The 22,685-nt window shown below is 46.1% G+C and overlaps 1 protein-coding gene across 1 annotated transcript in view; it reads right to left on the bottom strand.

The window, feature by feature from the left end:
- The window catches only part of LOC138453629 (amine sulfotransferase-like), a 438,834-nt gene that overhangs the window by 87,520 nt on the left and 328,629 nt on the right, over window positions 1–22,685 (bottom strand). The window contains exon 6 of the mRNA XM_069606655.1: window positions 15,387–15,481. Within this exon, the coding sequence (XP_069462756.1) occupies window positions 15,387–15,481 (95 nt within the window). The remainder of the gene's footprint in view (window positions 1–15,386; window positions 15,482–22,685) is intronic.

Genomic DNA, 22,685 nt, shown 5'->3' with positions numbered 1-22,685 from the left:
TGTGATGCAGGGCTGCCATAGTGGGACCATCGTCTATCTGGCCTTGTTGAGCCCTCCCTGTCTCGACGCGCCCTCAGACACTTGTGTCCATGCACGTCAACATTCCCATCTGATGGATTCTGTTTTGACAGACGCATGCACAGGTACACTCGTTTGTGATGGTGTTTGCACCTCGATATAGATGGTTATGAGTCGCTAGTGGTTTTGGGGTGGTGATGATCCTTTGGAGTGGGCTAGCATGCATATGGCTGTGGATTTAGTGTGATCATTGAAGTGAGTTGTTGGAATGTAGTTCTGATGGCCATTCTGTTCTTTTTCTTTTCTTTTGGTTGACAGGTATCTCCTCCCCTTTTGCCACTGCCATCTGTATGCCACTCCTGCAGATGGGTTTTACTCCCGACACCTGCTGCTTCGTGTTAATCAGTGGAGCAGCATTACGATCTTATGGGACGATCGCCAATGGGCCACATGCCCTTACGCAGTACTGGTGGCTCGGAGCAACATTTCGGCCTTTCAGCTGGACTAGTGCCTCCCCATTGGGACGGCCCTGCGGTTCTGTGCGCTTCCATGTTGCCTTTTCGTACGTGAATGTGGCTCTGTGTACCATGAGGGAACAGGGCGTCACACAAGTAGTGGCTGGTCATTTCTTGCGGATGCAGCCCACAATGGTGAAAAGTGTTTTGGAGTTCATGGCCTGATGGCTGTATGGGCTTGGTGATTTTGATGTGCATTAAATTTCTATTCTGATTTGGCCCGTGTAGCGTTCTTCTTTGCAAGTGATGTGGCATATGCCTATTTGGGGGGCGATGTATTGTGAGGAGATCTGCATTGGGTTCCAGCTTCGGAGTTTAGTTGCGTGGTACTGTACTGGGCGCGTTTGCCTACGAAGCCCGTGAGGTCAGGGATGGGGGCTGCCAATATGACAGTTTGAATGTTGTCATGCTCAGGGGCGGGGGATTGGGTTTTGTGTAACAGATGCCGGTCAGCTAGGTGGACTGGTGGAATGATGTGATTCTCGGAATATTGCTGGTCACAGGTGCCTGTGTTTGCGTGCGTTTCTTGGTGGGGGACTGTGGTCATGTCCATTGGGATGGCTTCTGTATTCGTGCCATCTGTGCCCTGCAGCTCCCATTGGCCCCTCTTGTGTTTCTTTTGTTCGTTGCCATGCATGGGTGACTTGTACATTTCAATGGTTGCATTGTGACTTCATTGCACCTACGGGGAGTTGTACTTTGTGGGCAGGGAGCGGTGTACAGGCACTCAGTGGGGCCGTTTACGGTTGGTTCGCGATGCCGTACTTCTCACCATGGCGGTATGGTACATTCCGCCATGCTTGATGGCGTTAGGTACATGTCCGCTAGGGTCGGAATTGGCGTACCCTTGCACCATGGTGGTTTTTGCGGTTTGGCATGGCGCGCGCGCGCGTACTTGGTGCAGTTAGCGTTGGCGTTCACTACGGTGTCGCTAATGGCTTCGTACTTTGCGGTGACGGGTCATAATCGCACCGAGCGCTATTCGATGGCGGTCTTGCATTTCCGCCATCGTTTTTCGATTTCCGCCAGGGTCGTAATGAGGGCCTATGTGTTTTGACTACAAAACTCCCTGCACTCTGGTGCTCACACAAAAAATTGCAAGAAACGCCTAAAACCATAAAACTATGTGCTAATATACTTATATACACACCTCGTGCATTTACATCATAATTCTGACACACTCTCATGTCCCCTCAAATTCTCACAAACATGTGCATAGCATGTGCTTAAACTACTACATAAAATAAATTCTAGAGCACTTAATCGCTACTTATTCTCCAAATGTGCTAACTTCTAGTGCTCACTCACACTCTCTGACACATCACCTAACTCACTGAACCTCAATTCACGCCACATTTTACTAACAGACACCTACCATAATCAACATACTATACATATGTGTGGATGTCTACAACTAGAAATGTATTCTAAAAGGTCCCACAGTATGATATATGCTTTCTAGTAAGTGCGTGGTGAAATGTCTCCAATTTAACGTAGCTATGCATTTAAAACACGTTTGGTGCGTTACTCTTTAGTGCTTTCTCTGCACTCATACACCTCATTCCACAAATGCTACACTCCAACACACCGTCAACACTGCATTCACAAACACTAACATATAATACAGTGATCTAAATTGCAATATACAGCATAACAATTGCACATTATACAACATCCACTTCTGTTAATGAACAGTCACTTTTGCTTAAATCTCCTGCACTAAAACTACTATGGCATATTCCATTCTCATGGCATAGCAGCTACTAAATAAACTGCGACCGTGTCATTACATTTTCCTTCGTTCCCACCACTCAAAACTGCTCTTGTAAAACTGTGCATGATATTTTAAAATACCAAAACCCATAACTTCCTAGTACGCCGCAGCCCAGCCTGCTGCGTTAAATAAGAAGACAAAATTACATGGGGCCTCATTACGAGTATGGAGGTAGCCATGGCGCTATTAGCGCCATGGCTACCCCCATACCGCATACCGGGTCCGGGTTCCCTGAATGGGGACTTACCGGGTCATTCCAACCTTGGAGGATCCGGCGTTTCCCCATTCAGGGAACCCATCCCCATTCCCATTGGAGCCCCCAAAGGGCTCAATGGGAATGAGGAGGGAGCTAACAACGGGCCCGTTAATAACGGACCTGTTGTTAGCTCCCTGGTCCTTTAGCGGGGCCCGCTAAGGGACCTCGTAATGCGGCAGTAAGAGGTTAATGGCACCGGCATCCTTACCGGCGCCTTTAACACCTTACCGCCGACCTCGTAATGAGGCCCCATGGTCTCTGCAGTATTCCCCAAACATTTCAAACAGGGCTGTGCTGTATCACAGTCCCTTCACAACATTAACATATCTCCCCATGAGTTGCTGCAGATGCTTTGCACACCGAGCATCAAATAGTGTCACACCTGAGAAGACACTCCCTCCTGCGCAATTACAGTAGACTTCTAGTCATCACCCTGCTCACCGTGATGAAACGTTTAAAAACATCAACCATGTAAATATCTGATAGAAAGTACCCAAAATCTCTTAAACTCAAAAACTGTGCCATGAATCTGTTACAGGTATACAAGTGGGCCGAAGGAGGACATGACACCGGAGGTTGGAAGGAACGTCTTCTCTTTATTAACTTCAACTACAAACTAACTTTTCCCTTTTAACTCCTCCCTTTCCACTGTCCTTCTCCCGCTTCCCACCGAGTCTCATGTCTCTTCCTTAAAGGGGCAGAGACCTATAACATCACCACTGGACAAATGTTGAGACGTCCGGCTTAGCACTCTTAAACAAGACGAGCAGGTCTCCTGATCATGCCCGGGGGGTGGGCGTTTGTATAACTGTGTCCTGCCGGGCCTGATGCCTCGAGTGTCTCTGGCACCCGGTGTCAGACCTCTTCCGGGGGAGTCCACAGGTCATCTTGCAGCTCCCTTGCTTCAGGGTCTGGTTCTGGAGGGGTTAATTCAAATTCCTCTCTTTTGATGAGGTGCTTGAACTGTGTACTGTTCCTTGTGACTTCACAGTCCGCATTTTGGGCTGTCACCATGGTTCCTCAAATAGCGACAACATTCAGTGGTTTCTGCGAATATCTTGCATCGGTTTTCCTTGTCATGGCCTGTCAAACGAGGCCCCTACTTGGAAGTCTGTGGGCACAGCTCTTTTTCTCATGTCTCAGTCCACCTTTGCCTGTTCTTTCCTTTCAGTGTCCCTCCTTATGATCTCTGAATCCCCTTTCTCTTGTGCCTTGGTGTTCCTCATGATGTGGGTGTGGACCTCGTAGCGTATCATTAGTTCTGCTGGCGCCTTGTTGGTGGCCTCATGCAGCGTGTTACGATAGTCTCGAAGTAGCCTGCACAGTGCTTGATGTGGGTTGGTGCCTTCTATGCAGGCTTTTTGGACTGTCTTTTTGATGGAAGCCATGAATCGCTCTGCCATTCCATTGGCCTGCCTCCATTTGGGGGTAATCCTTTAGTGCGTAAATCCCATGTGTTTTGCGAAGGCTGTGAATTCATGGCTGTTGAATGGGGGTCCATTGTCCGATTTGATGGACCGCAGAATGCCCTACTGACTGATTACTTCTCGAACGTCGCTGCCACTTGGGAGTATGCTGTTGTTGTCATCCTCTTGACAATGGGGAATCGTGAATATTCATCGATGAATAGCAGAAGGTATTCACCCGACTACATCAGCCCATAAAAGTCCACCGCTACTCTGTCCCATGGCCGGTCTGGAATGTGCGTCAGCTGTAGTGAGATGGGGGCTTCCACTCTTGCCATGCATTGACATGGCAGGCAATTCTTGACCCAGCTGTCAACCAATGAGTCCATCAAGGGGAACCATACGTGGCATTGCAGCTGCCTTTTCGTGTTATCAGATCCTCTGTGCCCTTCATGTGCCGTTTTAATGACCTCTGCTGCGAGAGCCGCGGGATGATTAGTCGACACCCTCTCAGTAGAATGGAGTGGTCTTTGACCGCAAGTTCTGTGTGTATTCTCGCTAGTCTATCTAGCTTCTCTTTGCACACCCCCGGGTGGTTCAGAACTGCACAACGGTAATCCTTCTACTTGTTGTTGCACGTCAGGCTGATTGGCAATGCCATGGATGGGTCAGCTGCAGATGCAGCTGCAACAGTCTCGAGTGATATGGCAGGTGGTAGTGCGTTTGTGGCCACGTAGTTGATGTATTCCCTAACTCCCTTACGGGTGATCAGTGTACCTGCTGGATGGCGAGATAGCCGGATTTTGGTCTCCACCCGGCCTGTGAATGCTGTTATAGGCATACTCCTGCAATCTGATTCCCCATCTTTCTATCCTGGGTGGCATCTTCGTGCACAGATTGTCAAAAAGGGATTGTAGCGCCTGGTGGTCGGTGATAAGCGTAAACTCTTCCCATTGATGAAGCTGTGGAAATGTTTACAGGCCCAGGCGGCTGCTATGGTCTCCTTTTCGGCTTGCGAGTACGCGGATTCAGTGGCCGACAGGGCTCTGCTCGCATAAGCAACGATGTGCCTGAGGTTTGTATCGGCCCGCTTGTCTGTGCCAAGATGGCTCCAAGTCATACGGGGCTTGCGTCTACTATGATTTCCATGTGCCAGTTAGGGTCGAAGTATGCCAGGCGTCGCGCTTCTTCTAGGGCCTTCTTGATGGAATCAAATGCCCTCTAGCAGTCTGCGGACCAGACAAACGCTGACTCTTTTTGCAGTAGTCTTCGTATTGATTCAGTGAGGGACGTATAGTGAGGGATGTAGCGTGCAGAGTAGCCGCCATCCCAAGCAATGATCGAACATCTACTGCTTGCGTAGGGTTCCCGTAGGTTAGTGATGTCAGGGTCAGGTGTCATGCTGTCAGCTGAGAAAATGTCAGCAAAACATTTCAGTTTCCTCTTGCTGAAACAACACTTTTGTTTTAGTGTTGGGCCTGCTTTCTGCAGTGCTGTGCAAGTCGCTAGCATGGCTGTGTTGTGGTCCTCCCCTGATGTACCGAATACTAGTATATCATCGCTGTAGTTTAGCGGGCCCTTGGTGGGTCTGATCACCTGTTTTATGGCCGCCTGAAAAATCTTGGCTGCAGAGGAGATGCCGAATGTGAGGCACCTGTACTGAAATAGACCTTTGTAGGTGGCAAATGTGGTGATGCACCTTGACTCAGGGGGCAGTTCTAGCTGGTGGTAATCTTGGATTAGGTCGAGTTAAGAGAACATCACAGATTTGTGGAGCAGAACGATCATGTCTTCTATGCACGGCTCAGGGTGGCGCTCCCTTTGTATGGCGGTGTTCGCCATCCTCACACACAAGCGCAACCGTCCACCTCCTTTGGGCACGATGACCAGGGGGGACACCCATGGAGTGGGGCCCGTCGCTTGCTCAAATATACCGTTGCCGAGTAGTTGATTGAGTTCTTTCAAAACGGCCTCTTGCAGATGAAATCCTACCCTTCTAGGGTGTTGGGGAACAGGCCTGACGGACTCATCTATGTGTAATTGGACAGTAGCCACTTTGAGTTTCCCAAGTCTTGTGCATAAGTGCGGGAACCTCGCTAGGATCGTCTCCTTTGTGATGAGGTTCGACCATGTGGAGGTGGTGTTGTGTAAACCGTCTCTCACTTGTCACCTCTCGATGCGGCCAATTGAATCACCTCACCTTCACGAAAGTGAATGTCGATGAGGCCTAGGCAGGACGCTGTATGGTAGCTGAGAAGACAGCGCCCTTTTGTCGGGCTACGGATGACATGAATGGTGGTGGCCACCGTTAATCCCTTGTGTATGAGCGGTCTTTTGAAGTGTCCAATGGAGTGAAGGGGCAATGTTGCCCCCCACTGAAAAATTCTAGAGTTGGTTTTCTCAAGTATAGGCCTCTCAGGTATCTGCAGACATTCTTGCTCGCCCATGATGTTAATTGTTGCACCAGCATCAACTAGAAAACAAAACTGTCTGTTCCCGATGTTGACTGCTATTCTGGGCACCTCTCTCGCCTCACGGTCATCCTGGATAAGGTTGAAGTATTCGTCCTGGTATGCCTGATCATATTCATCCCTTCCGTGAGAGGCTGTGAACTGCTGGTGTTCATGTTCATTGTAGTCCTGATATGCTTGTGGGGGTTCATCATACTCATCCTCAAATCAGGGGGCTGATTATAGTATTTGTAGTTGTGGGCATAGTCTGGTGGGTGGTATTCTTCCACAGCCCTGACGTATCGCCACTGTCCTGGTTCGTAGAACCTGCTTTGGTAGAGTGGGTTTTGCGGGGGGCGTCTATACATCCTGTTCTGTGGTTATGGATTCATTTTTGGGGTAGGGAATGGTTTTCCTTCCCTGCAGATGGATTGAAAATGGCCTTCTCTCCCGGATTTGGTGCATCTTTGTGAAAGTGCGGGGCAGGTACCCGAGTGTGGGAAACCCATTCCACAGCAGTAGCATTGCCTTTGTAGCCTGGGCCCTGCTTGGCTGGCCACTTTGTAGGATGTGGCCCCTCTGTCTCCTGGTCGCTGGCATGCTGGTTGGACAGCAGCAATTTGTTAATTTTTGTCCTGTTTTGCGTTGGGGCTGCCTGTCATGGAGGCTACTTTTGCGTCTACTCTCTCAAAGATTATCACCATCTCTCTCACTTCGAGGGGCTTCTTCAGCAATTTTTTTCTGAGGGCTGGTGATAGGCATCCCTCTATCATGCGTAGCCGTATCGCTTCATCAACGGAAAATGCATGAAACGGACAATGGGGACTCTTCACCCAAAGGCGGGTGATAAATTAATCAACTGTTTCTTCCACCCTCTGAATACACTGATTAAATAGTCACAATTTGGTTAAATTATGAGTTTTCTGTTCAGGGCGTTGATTAGCGAGGCAAAATGCGTTTGATCTTCTGGGGGAATTGTCTTGACAATGGTCTTTATTTCACTGCCAACTAGGTTGATAAACATGTCGTGAAAGTTTGGTGATTTCTCCTCCCCCGACCCTTTTACAAAATGGTTAAAGTGCTCCATCCATTCGATCCACCTCAGGCCTTTGTCAGATTGAGGGGTCATGGTGAATGGGAGTGGCATACGCAGCAAGGCTGCTTTGGACGTGAGCGTGGGGGACGGTGTCCCTGGGTTGCACATGGTGGCAGGGGTTATAGTTCAGGTATGGGTCACACTCTTGCGAGGCAAAATGCGTTTGATCTTCTGGGGGAATTGTCTTGACAATGGTCTTTATTTCACTGCCAACTAGGTTGATAAACATGTCGTGAAAGTTTGGTGATTTCTCCTCCCCCGACCCTTTTACAAAATGGTTAAAGTGCTCCATCCATTCGATCCACCTCAGGCCTTTGTCAGATTGAGGGGTCATGGTGAATGGGAGTGGCATACGCAGCAAGGCTGCTTTGGACGTGAGTGTGGGGGACGGTGTCCCTGGGTTGCACATGGTGGCAGGGGTTATAGTTCAGGTATGGGTCACACTCTTGCGCCTGTACTCTGTTGTGATCGACGTGTCAGTGCTCTTGGTGATGCCAGGCAGCAATTTGTGAGAAAATACCAGAGGGTGGTCCTTCTCCCGGTGTGGAATTGGGGCCTGGCAAAGTACTGAAGATGTGGCTTCGGCTTGTAGTGCACGCGAGTGCCTTGGGTTCTTGTGTGAGCTGGTCGTTATACTGGGACCTCTTGTGGGTTAATGTTTCCTGGAACGTTTGTATGGCTGGACTCCTGTTTCTTTTTTTTTTAGTGAGGAACAGGAGTTCACTTTCCTTGTGCATGCTTCCGTATCTTACTAGTGAGCAGCCATCGTGAGGAGGAGACTGGCTGTTTGGTCAGCGGGATCGCTGTTTGAAAAGGCAGGGGTGCTGCTTTCACTTACTTTACAGGACCTGCTGCACACCAGTGCGTGTCACTGACATGTCTTCTGGGACCGGTGGCGGGTTGCCGTGGTGGAGGCATGGCGGGGTGGGGGCTGTGTCACTCTCTCATGCCGGGATCGCACGCTCTATGGAGCACTGCAGTTAAGACACCTTATGCTTGTTCTCTGTCCGCCCGGGATCGGGCGTAGCCCTGTGCCATGGGATCGTTGGCACCTGGAAAATATACACGAAAAGGCATATTCTCTTTGGAGGGATAAGAGGCGCGGTGGGATCACCGGCCAGCTAGCAGGATTCTGGTCCATTGAAGACAACCTCGTCGCCAGTTGCTACAGGTATACAAGTAGGCCAAAGAAGGACACAACACCGGAAGTTGGGAGGAACATCTTCTCTTTATTAACTTCAACTATGAACTAACTTTTCCCTTTTAACTCCTCCCTTTCCTCTTTCCTTCTCCCGCTTCCCACCGAGGCTCATGTCTCTCCCTTAAAGGGGAAGAGACCTATAGCAGAGTCTACGCCGAGACAAAACTCAAGGCATGGAGAAAATTCTCTTTGCTAGTAACACTTCATCAAAATACGGCAATCCGATGCCACACATGGTTCTCCAAAACCGTGCCTGAAACTACTCTGTCAAACTCCATGCAGTAGTGTTCTTCTCTGTTGCGCACATGTTGTCATTATGCGCTGCCAGCATGTATGGGTGTCTTTTTCAAGGCCTTCAAAGCAGGAAGAAAACGTGTCCCACAACGCAAAACTTCAGAACGCAGCCTTTGGCGTTCTGACAATCGCCATTCCAATTTCACAAAGGGATGACGTCACCAGTGGCTGCAGTATCTTGGAGCTTGGCAGAGCTCCTCCTATACTATTGCTCCAACGGACATTCATCAAATGACTGGCGGTAAATGTCCATTTGCTGGCACTTGCACGGCCTAAACATCACAGAGACACTGCTGGCAGCTTCACACACCCCCCGAGTGCACCTCCTCTCCAACGTGTCAACAGTCCCACACCAGGTACTGACCTGGCAGACAACATCCCACAATCCTACTGGGTGAGTGCAATGGTGCTCATTAACTGTATTTCCATGCTGCAGTCCCCAACCGACGTCCTTGGAACCCTCAAGGCCCCTGCATGTTCTACATTCCATTCATTGCATTCATTCCGTAAGCTATTGCACACACTCATAGTAGATAGCATCCAAATCACAACACAACATTTGACAAGTGGGGACTGCATCATGGGCTACTAAGTATAATGGTCTCTCTGCATAAGGTGACAAATATACAGGTGAGAAAAAATTATGAATGCTGAATGTCCAGGAATATTGAAACAAATGTGGGTTTATGGCAAGGGTGCATGTTAACGCAGTGCCTTTTGAACTTATATGTGCCTGATATCCGAGAAGGTTTAGAAGTACCTGCTTTCATCTGTGTTGGGGAGATGAGGTTATCGTGGCCCGCTTATGATGACAACTTTATTCTCTTTGATAAATCCCCACTTGGTCTGCAGCATTTAATTGAAGGTTAGTCCCACAAAGAAAAAAGTTCTTAAATTCTGTAGGATAAAAAAGAACTGTAAATATACTTAGTTTATCAATGTGGTTCTTCTAGAAACTATGGATAGACTTGTTTATTTGGATCTCCCGATTTTGGCCCACACATATAAAGCCTTTTATCAGGATTCCTTAAAGAAGAAAGCCATAATCCTAACTGCCCAGATGAAAAGTGTCAATAAAAAATATGGGACATTTTCCTTAACACCAGTCTTAAAATGTTATATTGGTAAAGTCAGCCCCAAATTGCTCTATGGGCTGGAAGTTCTCCCCACCTGTTCTCCTAATTTATCAGCAGGGAACCACCTTGTTAAGATTATTTGATAACTTGTTTGTGACCTTTGGCGCCTCGCAGGGGTAGAAAGGCCTCAACCTTAACCATCAGCTGAAAGATACTGTATCCTTTGCTTACTTGCTGAGTAACTTGCATTGCGCCTCTAGGATTCAGGGTCACTCAACTAGTGAAGTGTCAATTTCCTAGGCTGAAGTTAAGGGCACGTCCTTTGTGGAAATCTGTCAAGCTTCTACCTGGGTCTCACCTTTGACCATTGCTCTATATTTTCATTGGAATCTCTGAGGGCATGAGGACCAGTGGTCATCCAATGTCCTCCTGAGGTCAGCCTCCCAGAGAATGGTTGGCACTTTTGATTAAAGTCGCTAGGTATGCATGTATCGCTTGGTAGGAGTGTCTTTTTTATATTTCTTGTCTGTGGTTGAATCAACTTCTTGCTGTTATACTACATGAGTAATGAATGGTATGAGGAAGAGGGACACAGAGGTAATGGCGTGATTACTTATCAGTAATCTTTACCACTCCTTTTCCTACTCTTCCACATCCTACTACCTGCACCACAAATCCCCCCTCCACAAGCTTGGTCAGGAATTTCATCAACCATATTATTAGGATAACAGGGGAATGATGGATAACTACCCTGCCTTATATGAAAGAAGAGGGGTGGCGACTGAGAAGGGGCTCAGAGATATGGCCATACGTAGTTGGAATCATTGCAAGAAAGCTAGGGACATTCATGAATACGTTCTGGGAGGAGGAAGAGAAGGAAAAGGAGTAATGAAGATAACTAGTAAGAACACTCCACTCTTACATTTCCAGTAGAATAATTTGTTCATGCATTTGTTAAAGCCACTGTAACAATGATGGTGTTTGCTAAACCTATCCAAATGCTCTAATAACTAGACTGTACTGCACTGATGATTTGCTTGTAGTTGTCTCCTTCCTTAGGAGTTCTCGGTCTTGGATTTATAAAGCTGTGTATAAAATAGTGCTGCTCTACTAGACAAAGGCAACATTAGTGACTAACCATGTTTGCTTTTCAGATAATGTAAAACCCACAATGCATTGCTAAGCGGCTCTGAACTGGAGGTAAACATCTAGCGATAGGTACTGGGTGGCAATGCGCATGTGTGGCTTGTTAGCTGAAATGGCCTATTCTACTCTCACAGTTAAGTTAGTAGGGTTTGCCAGTGCATTTTTTTAACCCGCTATAACATTGATGGTGCTTGCCATATGTGTTAGCATCATTAATGCCACTGATGATGCCGTTTGTGACGTCATGTTTGTTATTATGAGCAATGCATGGTCAGGATGCATGCCAGGTTTGCATAGCATAGCAAAACTGACAGGTCTATGTTTTAGATTTTGCACTGCAGCCATAATGTCCCTTCAGATAAAGGTATTCCACTGAATGTGCATGGTCTTTAAAGTGAAGGTTTAACCATAACTTCCATCCAATTAAAGGACAAAAGATTGTCAGCAAATGGACCCTGTCACAAACGAACCCTCAAATTGTTATTTTATGTCAAATGGGATTTGGATATCACACATCTGCCTTAAACATAACATTGGGTCACTAAATGTGTTTGGTGAAAGATACATTACTTTTTATCAATGTGTCATTGCCTTTTGTTAAAAAGCAGAGAAAAATAGAACAATAAATAGCCATGCCCTTAAATGCTGTTTCACATAAAAAGCCTTTTGTGATTAACCCAACCATACACTGTATTAGTCCACTTAATATTGGCAAATAAACACAAATGCATTTTCGAACCAACATCACAAAATAATGCCATGAAATTAACAAACATATGTATTTATTAAATAAACAGAAAAGTAATGGGAAACATTTTATATAGGCACAAAGAAATTATGTTTCCATTAGGTTAATCAAAAGAAAACGGACAAAGGTATCATCTATATATAATGAACACCTTTGCTAGCAGGGAGCCCAGCTCAGAAGTGAATTTTCTCCTCCCAGAGCCCTCCGGTCGGCCTCCTCCAACTCTCTGCGGGTGAGCTGCTTTTCCAAACAGAGATTTGAGGGTAGATCCTTATTCTCTGCAGGTGCCTCCCTCTGGAACAGCCTACCTGCCTCTCTCTGTCTTGAGCCAGACATCCTTAAGTTCCAGAAACTCCTCAAGACTTTCCTCTTCTCTTCCCCTTTCTCTCTCCCTCTCCCTTGTTAACCTCCGTTCTCTTCTCTCCTTCCCCTACTTCGTTCTCATCCCCCAACCTGTTTAGTCAGCTGACTGGTCACCTGGTGCATATCCAGAGCCTCAAAGGTCCCAGGCTCCCCCACCAGTCCTGCACTTGCCTCCGGGCCACCGCACTCTGCCTTGTATTACTGCAGTCGGAATACATTCCAAGAGAATGCCACCCACTCTGCACTGAACCCTGGCCACTCCTGGACCGGGCACACTTGTCCCCCTCCCCCTCACACTTCTGTCTGCGCACTTGTGCTGCCTTGAATGTACTAGGCTTAGCTTGTCTGTCTGTCATGTCTTCCTCTATCTCCTCCATCTCCCCTCCCTAGCCTGCTATGCCTGCATGCATAGATGCATTGATCACCAACCTTTGTGTCTTGTATAGCCCTCTCCCTCGCCCCTCCCACCCGCTTCTCCCCCCACTCTTTGTCACACACTTATACTAGTATAAATGCCCTGGCCTAGTATGCTAGTTATTGCTGTTAGATCATTCAGAATCTTCAAGGCCTATGAATGACGACGATATCCCCTTGTTCCCTTCTCGCCTTGAAGCGCTTTGAAGAACTTCACTTGTGTATAAGCGCTTTACAAATAAACAATTACAATTACAAAAGAGGATCAAAGATGCAAAATAAAAAGAACGCTCCAATCTCCCCTCTCTATCTGTTGCTCACAATACCACAAATCAATGCAGTGTGACAGTGTGACAAGGGCTGGAGGTAACCGAGGCAACTTCGAAGTAAAACATTGCAACACATACATGTAATGTGGCATGTGATGAATATGATATAAGCTGCTTGGAAGTGCACATTTACAATAGATCAATATAATGTGAAACGTGACTGAGATGACCAGAACACTATATCCTGACTCAAATGCCATTGAAGACCTTACAATATTCCCTACCATTAGCTTTCCCTTAAAGAAATGTTGTCAAAGAGACACCTATGAACCATAAGTAAACAAAAAAAGTGCACATTTTATCAAGAGGCAACATCCTATGTCTAGAATTAATGTGCTGAGAGTCACGTGTGTGTCAGGAGACACTGATTTTTAGAAAAACGATCAGAAAGCTTGTTATCCTCTGCCTGTAAACTGGCACAAGTCATCTTACTATGTGAAATCTGGCATGCCTGTAATTGGCATGGTTTTAATTTGCAAACAGCAACATTCCTTTTTTTCTCCACATACGCCACACACTATAGTGTATGATTAACACTATAGCTTAGTCAGAGACACACTAAAATAGAGATGTCAATGAATGCACCACATTCACACTTTTCAATTAGGGCGCACAATTATTTTGACAATGACTTCACTTCCCTTTTTTACTTTTAAGGTTTTAACGAGACATGTGCACCCCCTTTCACTTGTTGAGTATTTCAGGATCCCTTGTGTGATAGCCATAGGCTGCAGAAAGTTCCACTTACATCAATCAGAAGGCAAGTGTTTGTTTCAAGTCACTTAGATTTCATTGAAGAAATACATGTGAAATCCTGTCTTTAATGGTGAAGTATGTAAACCGTAGGACTACTCTGCCTACGGTTGCTGCTCTATATGGTTATGTGGCCCTTTGCCATGGCCTCCGGCATGGATCTGCAACATATGGTTCTTCAGATGTTTTGTACTACAATTCCTATCAACCCTAACAAGCCTAGCCAATGGTGAAGGGCATAGGAGCATAGTCCAAAACCTCTGGAGAGCTGCAGGTTGCAGGCCACTTTACGTATTCTGCTCATAAAACGCTATATTACTGTGTCTCTATCTGTGGTTCTTTCACCTCTCACCCACCACCTTTCTTCAAATAGCATGACAGACATTTATATTTATTATAATACAATTGTCGGGTTACTAGGTTTTTGATTGGTTGCTATAGTGAATGCCTTTGTGTCGCCTTTTTGGTAAATCATTCATTTGCAGGTATCTGTGATCAACTACAAACTGTTATTTGCTGAAATGACCTTTCTTAGTCTCCGGGTGTCTATCTGCCCTTTGCTTCATCGCCCCTATTAATTGCAGCATTTACAGATGTTATGTTTCATTTGTTCCTTGCATACTGCAGGGCTTAGTTGAACTCTCAAAGTATCCATTAAGTACCGATTACTAAACTTATTAGAGACCGGCTAAAGAGAATAAGAATTGACGTTCTTGAAGGGAGAATATTCTACAAATTCTATGAAATAATTGTTTTGCTTGCCACCTTACAGCATACTGCATTGCACCATTTAGTAGACATTTTCTGAATTCTCAAAAACAGACTTACAGCATTTTCACTGAATACAAAAATACATCAACTTTCTACCAAGATTTAGGGTGTCAACTTTGCAATGGAAGCTAGGCTGTAAGTGCAGGCCATGTTGTGCAAAATACAATATCAATAATATATTTTATATAGCAGTTCGATCTTGTGGTCTTCTGCGTCTTAGGTGGTCTACCCTTCAAGGGTGTAGTGGCCCTCTGGAGGGGAGTGAATATGCAGGTTTAAGAGACAGTAGTAAAATTTAGAAAGGATGGCTGCTTCGGAGCGAGGAGAGGTAAGTCAGAGAGAATGATTGGAAAGAGAAAAGATAGAATAGGAGGACATGGCCATGATAGAGAATATCACAAAGGGAGGACTAAGTTTCATGGGTTGAGACCACATGAGGTAGAGGTGAAGGGGGAAGTGGGAACTAAGGAAGACCTACCAATATAATCAGTGAGAGCAAAGGCAACTTGGGCATAAACAATGATTATGCACTGCAAGGAGTGTGAGCTGTAGGGGTATGAAGGCGCATGTATCGGGTGGTGGCAGAACTGTTCAGTTATGATACATGAAAGGCAAGGACTTGGCCTAGGATAAATAATGAGCAACGAAAATAGACAGGGAGGAACACCAGCACTCTGGATGTGGTTCTACCAAGACCCCACAAAAAAATCTCCACTGCGTTCTTTCAACACAAACAATTTCATATAAGTAGTGTAGGGCATATTGTGATTGCTCACCTTAATCATCTCTTCATAGGAGAGGAAAAGAATATTAAATTCATCTTTGTGGGCATACCAGCCGCTGACGTGGTCAATCCATGAACAGGGAAATACTTGTGGAAAAAGAAAAGAAAAAGTGTTATTGTAAATATCACAAAGGTATCCACCAGCAATCAACTGTGACACTGGAACACCATGAAAAAAGAAAACAACATAAAAGAAAAATTGGGTCTGCTCTTTTTTAAATGTATTATTTTTAGAAAGGTTTTCAGAAACATGACTGCATTGAGAAAAGCTTTGCCGTTTTTAGGTAGCAGGTTTCTTAGAACATCAGGATTTGATCACACTCCTGGAGAGACTGTCCATTTTCAATGAATGCCCTTTTTTTTCTAGTCCCCTACACACCTGTTACGGCACAACCATAGTTGGCTGGAAAACATCTGTTTCATCTGCATAAGAAGTTCAAGGAACTGCAATAGTTGCTAAATATTAACCACAAAGTGTTATTAAAAATATTCTGTCACTGTGAAGATTAAAGTGCCACTGATTCTATTCCCCAAATATATATATATTTAATTTCTGCCAACACTCCAAATGCACTAAGTACAATTGTGGGACACCAAACAATGGGCCAGAATGGCAAAAGAAAGGTTTCTCAATTCCCAAGGTATATTTAGACGTCGCTTTGTGTCCCTTACCAGAATTAATAACTGTCTCTTGACTCAGCTTGTACTATGAATCATGGCTCTCCCAGATTAACACTGTTTGTATAGTATCCTTAAAGCGCTTCAGTAGTAGAGTGGGATACCTTTCATCAAGCATTTCAAGAGACAGGTGGACACACCCCTTTAGCATGCCCCTGAACCCCTAAACATTTGATTCAACGGCTATAAATGTAATGACCCCCCAAAAAATGTTATATACAGTTTATACACACACAATAAGAACCCTGTTGTAGTGTATATAACATTTGGTAGAAATGTATCCAAACCCCTATACATTTTATTGAACTCCAATAAATGTGATGACCCCCGAAAAATGTTATACATTTCATATAAATTAGAAAATAATCTCAATGAATTTGATATAATTCACCCGAACCCCTATACATTTGATGACCCCCAAACATGTTATATACATTTAATATACATTTGATAAGAATTCCAATAAACTTGATATAAAAATACAACCTTGATAGCACCCCTATAGTTTGATATGGTCTATGTGCTAAATAGTCATGTGTCTATTGCCAGGTTTAAGGCTATGGCGCTATTAAAGAGTGGGGTTCTCACAATACGGATATATATCTGTTATTGTAGGCCTTGAAAACACGTGTGCTCTTCAGCCTGCGCTCATGCACAAATGCAACGTGCTGTCAAGGAAACTGTATTTATGAACAGCTACAGTTACAATCAGGAGAAAACAGCCCCAGGCACCACTAGCAATCCCGATGATAGTTATTTACCTTATGGCCTTCGAAGAAGATACAACAGTCTTGATGTAATGGACAACTTACAGACTTTGATGGCAGACTGTGAAGATTAGGAGTTTAGGAGAACATGTCTACACTTTCTGTGAAAAGGCAGCTGCCTTTCAGCACCACTGTCATTGGGCGGTCTTTTGGATATGTCCTTCAAAACACTAAGGTGAGTGTAGTCGAAGATATGGCTAATTTGCAAATGGCTAACAGTGCTGACGCTGTGGTTCTTGAGCAGCCCATGGGTGTAGAGCCTGTGCTATCATGTTTAGATATGCAACATGCTGAAATGGAGTCTGAAGACAAAGGATACAAGTCTATGATCATGCAGAATGACAGAGTTGAGGTGGGGGAGAGTGACCCCAACCCCCTTAACATGCACGCAGAAAGACATGAGTCGTCGATATCAAATTTCGTACCATCCGGTGAGTATATTTTTAAAGCAAGCGTTTGTACCTTTTTAGGGTTGTGAGACCTAACCGGGCATTAAAACCATGCTTTTCTCTTTTTGTCTACAGCTTCTAGCTGACAAAATGGACGGAAATGACGAGAGCCAAGCTGTAGCAGACACTGTCAATATTTTCTGTGTTGGCTGCTCAAATTAAATTGAAAACCGAGGAAATCTCAAAAATAAACTGTGTAAGCAACATATCACCATAATGGAGACCCATCGTGTTAAAGACGATGGGGTCACATCCATTGTGACCTGGCCTGATATCCTAGCCATTCAGGGCTTCACAGCCAGAGTGGTGAAAACACGTTCAAAACAACACTTTCACAAATGATGCGATGGGCATAAAATTGACGATCTGCAGCAGGTGACTCATGAATGTTTGCAAATATCCTATACATATATATCTTTATGTAAAATATGCTACATGTTGAGCCTAAACATCTTTTATAAATGATGCAACTAAGACAGCCGTCAACCCAGCTAAGGGCTACGAAAGGTGCGTAACAATGTGCGTCTAAAAGGTTGTGGGATATATAAGTGGCATACAAGCCCCATTTGAAAATGACAGGGGGGGTCCACTGTGTGCTATAAGTATACTTGAGAAAACTGTTTGCAAGTGGGGGGGATAAGGTATATGTAAGCCATTACAACAGAGAAATGTGATGGTGCCTCATAAACTGACCTAGAAATGTTGACAATGTAGATAATTTACATGTATTTATACTTATTTGCAGGGAATACAAAATTAACACCTGTTTAGAAGCTGCCAATTTAATGTCACAACCGCCAGCGGATGTGTGCATCAGTTAATGTTGGCTTCACTTAAAGAGCATCTAGGCAGTGTATCCCCAAGGATGTTGTGTTTTCTGCAAACACCACCATGGGCATATAAACGTGAATGTAACAATGTTCTAAGTATTGTAAACATATGTTTCAACAGATGTCACACTGTACAATGTATATCTACAGTCCAACCTCCTTCTTGACAGGCGTTGACCGTCTCATTTCAATTCCCTCCCTTCTTCTGCCACTCCACCTTCTTCCATCCCCCTCCATCTTCCCCCCTCCGATGGTGGTACCCGCCCCTGTGCCCTTCCTCGCAAAACCTTTAAAGGGGCCAACCATCTTCACTTAGCTACCCTCAATTCTCACCCTTCTGACATCTGTCACCTCTTTGAAGACGTTGACCGTGATGTCCCGGCTCTCAATGAGACGTGGTTCAAGGCCAGTTCTGTCACTGCTTTTGACACTCTTCTCCACAAGGGCTACAAGATCCTCTCCAATCCCATGACCACCTGGTCTGGGGTGGAGTGGCCCTAATTTTCCCTCAGTTGGTTCCAGACACCATCGTTTCCACTCAATCCTACTCTTCCTTTGAATGCCTCGTCTGTTGGCTGGGTTTCACTCCTACCCTCTCCCTCATTCTTGCCACTATCTATAGGCCCTGCGGATCTACCCTCCCTTTTCTCTTGGAATGGGTGGACCTCTCCTCCCCTCTCCTGGCCTCCTCCCCCAAACTTCTCTTCCTTGGGGACTTACATCCATCTTGACTCTCCGGATGAGGCCACTGTGCACTTCCGTGACCTCTGTGACTCTCTCTCCCTCCCAATTCTTCCCTCGGTCTGACCCAATCTGCCCGTCACACCTTGGATGGCTCATCTCACCAGACAGCTGTTAGGGAGAATTCCCTTATAAGGCTAATTTCCTAAACCTAGTGAGTCCCCCAGCAGCTTTGCTGGATTTTTGGGGTTTGTTTTTTTCTCCTGCTAAGAGTGAGACTCTTTCCTCCCACTCTTAGGCAAGATTTGAGGTATGTCTTTGACTTATTGTGTGCTTATGGGCTATGGGGTCTTTTACTCCATAGGGTATCATCTGTTTTAGTGTATGTGCTACACAGCACCCTCAGTGCAGTAACACAGGGGTGTCATAGTGACCCCCAAACATAGACTCCATACCCTGGGACTGACTACTGTCTCCCAGGGTGTGTAAAGTCACCATTGGCTTTACTAGTCCAAAATTGTGAACAGAACCAGTACAAACCATCATATTGTGGAAGTACTGGAAGGGGTTAATTTGATTGCCACTGGGTCTGTTTCCAAGGGGGCACTGTCCAGTCCCCCCTTGTCGAGTTTCTGGCTGGTGGCAGTGGTTACCACGCAAAATATTCCCCTGGAATATTTCCTATGGGATTTTCCCATTGGTTTTAAACGCACCACTTTTTTGGTGCAATGTTAAAGATACCGCCAGTTTATTTATTTAATATAAAATCACCGGTTGGGTCTTTTTGCCAAAACTCTTTTCCAAAATGGCTTTTGTGTTCATCTCTGTAACTCCAACCAATGTTGGGCCCTTTGTTCCACTTTTTTGGCGGGCTTCTCCACAGAAGCCCTCCAACTGGTGCCACTCTGTCTGGGTTCCACAGGATGTGTGGGTGGGGGAAATGGCGCCCTGGACTGCGTTGCCTTAGCAACCCAAGTCGCACTCTGTTCTGATTGGCCCAGTGGTGAGTCAGGCGGCTCACCACTTAGCATGTATGAGTGACAGCTGGGCTGTTGAATCAGGGTTTTTCTGCATAAAAGCAGGGCTTTTGGGACTGGAACTTCAGAGGTCGCCACAGGACCTAAGAAATCCAAAGAGGGGAGAAGCTGAGCCATCTGCAACGACGACACCACCGGTGGGGCCCTGCTGCAACGACCTCACCACTTTCCCGACGACAAGAGAAGATATTCTGCTGTAAGAGTCTTCTCCCTTTGAGCTGGTGGGGACAACCAGTTCGCCATTCGCCTTCCAGGACGTCCCTTGGTCAAATCGCCCGTGCAAAGCACCCCAGCGGCCGGATAGCCAAGCTTCACCACTTTGACCACGAATCAAAGGAACGCACCTTTTAACCGAACAAACTCCGCGTCTGGTCTTTTCCCTGGGCAGTGCAACGGCTCCAAGTTTCCTCCTCGACGAGATCTTCTCCTTCCCTGGTCGAAACCACGAACTGCACCCGCTGCCAGGAACAACTGCCACCGCTGGAGCTTCCTCACTCTTTAAGGTACTGTGTTCCGCCTGGCCTCCCTTTCTGCTGATTGCTAAAGGTGACCCTTAAATCCTTGGCTTTCCAACTGGGTTGGCCCCACGACCTTCTAACTTTACCTTTCGCATCAAACAACCTCCTTTGAACATTGCTGCAAAGACTTGAGTGCTTTTTAAACTGTGTGATCTTGGGCACATTTCACCTTGCTCCATTTAAAGTGGGCCTGGCCTATGAACTTTGGCTCTACAGTAGACTCTGCCTTCACTAACTTGCTGTGGTCTTAGAAAAGTGTTGGGAACTGTTTTATTTTCATGACCCGCCTTTTTCTCTCCCTTTAACTTAATTATTGGAGTGCCATCTAAGTTACGCGCTCACATCTGTTTTTACAAATAGCGGTGTTTTGACCTAGACTTGTCTAATAATTATTAAGGGAGGTGTGGATACTTTTTCTGATTGTGTTTGAACTTGCTTTGATCTATAGTGCTTAGTGTATTTCCTAAAGTGTGTTTTAAATAAATAATTATATACTTTTGATGCCAAGCTCTGGTCAGTGTTTGCTTGCTCTACTGTGTTTTTAGCCCTATTGTGTATCCTCTGTATACTGCCCTACTCATCTTGAGAGAAGTCTGACTGGTCAGCCACAGCTACCAGGTAAATCTGGGTGGTGCAGGTTGCTACCAATTGGGTTTACTGCTTACTCCTGTAGTCTTAATCTTCTTGCAGTGTTCCCCAAGGGAACTGCACGAGATTCTGCCTAACAACAGCCGTCTCTCAAACCCTCTAACTGCTCCTCTCTCATGGTCTGACACTCTCTCCTCTCCCCCCATCTTGACCTCTGGGGCCCCCCACTGATGCCTCTGCCCGTACTGCCAGTCTCCTTCTCTCTCATTCAACCAATGAAGCATGTGTCAGTCGCTGCATTCATCGCCACCTTCATCCCTTCTCCCACCCCTGCTATCAACACTCATACTAACTCAGCACTAGCCACGCTTCATCTCACTATTTCTATAACTCTTGACATCCTTGCCCTGTCATTAGGATCTGCATGAAGCCTGACTCCAAGTGCAACTCTTGGTATGACTCTGACTTGGCTGCTCTGAAAAGCAAGTACAGAGTTGCTGAGCGGAAGTGGCAGGCCTCAAGTGCACACTCTGACAAACTGGTCTGCCGCCTGCTCCAAAGGCAATATCGACTCTCCATCCACTCAAAGAAGAGGGCACACATCCAAGCCTGCATCATTGCGGCCACCAATGACATGGCTGAACTTTTTCAAAATCTGCAAGGAACTCGTCAATCCAACTGCAGTCTCCTCTTCTCCTCTTCCCTCCGAGGCCTTCTGCACTGCACTGGCCTCCCACTTCTCCACCAAAACTCAGGACATCCTGTCCTCACTTTCCTTTACTCCCCTCCCCCTTCCTCTCTTGCCTCCCTCGGCCACCCTCTTGCTCCCTCCAAAACTCTCCTCCTTCTCTCCCATTGTACCGGACAGGGTCTCTAGAGTAGTCCGCTCTATGAACGTCTCCTCCAAACAGGTGCTCCCCTGCCCTTCCAGAACTATCAAGGACAACATCTCCGCTCTTGCCCCTGCCTTGGCTGACTTCTGTAACCATTTCTTTACCACTCATTCTTTCCCACAACCCCTCAAGCACTCTCTTGTGCACCTTCTCCTAAAAAAGCCATCTGCAGACTCTTCCCCCAGCTGTCACCCTATATCACCCCTTTCTTGGGCAAACTCCTTGAGAAGTTGGTCATCCCCCAACTGACCCACCACACTGAATTGGCTGGCTGCCTCCACAACCACCAGTCTGGCTTCAGAACATCCAGAGGCACGGAAACTGCTCTCCTGAACACCCGGGAAGACCTGGTCTTGAATTTGGATTCCAACTCTCCCTCTGTTTTGATCCTTCTCGATCTTTCCTCTGCCTTTGAAACTGTCAATCATGCCATCCTCATACATCATCGCTGTGATTCCCCGGCATCATGGACCGGGCACTGGCCGGGCGGACCTTCTTCCTTTCTAACCAACCTTCCCAAGCGCAAACACAGCCCTTTCCTCTCCTACACCTCATTCTATACCTGTGGCGTCCCTCGGGGCTCTATCCTAACACTGTGGCTCTTCAATATCCACCTTGCCCTCTGGCCCTATTGATCTTTACCTTTGCTCATCACTTCCAGTGTTATGCCGATGACACACCGTTAGGCTTCCATCCTCTACCTCCTCCTCGTCCCCTCTCAAACCTGATTGCCTGACTTCTATTTAGGCATGGTGCTCTGCTAATGATCTCTGTCTTAATGACAGTAATACAGAGATCCTTCTCATTGGGATGCCTGCTCCCTGTTTCCCTCCCACACTCTGGCCGCCCT

Source organism: Ambystoma mexicanum, chromosome 4p (genome assembly GCF_040938575.1).
Source record: "Ambystoma mexicanum isolate Mex_15411 chromosome 4p, UKY_AmexF1_1, whole genome shotgun sequence".
NCBI classification, from domain to species: Eukaryota; Metazoa; Chordata; class Amphibia; order Caudata; family Ambystomatidae; genus Ambystoma; species Ambystoma mexicanum.
This window is presented reverse-complemented; position numbering and strand designations above follow the sequence as displayed.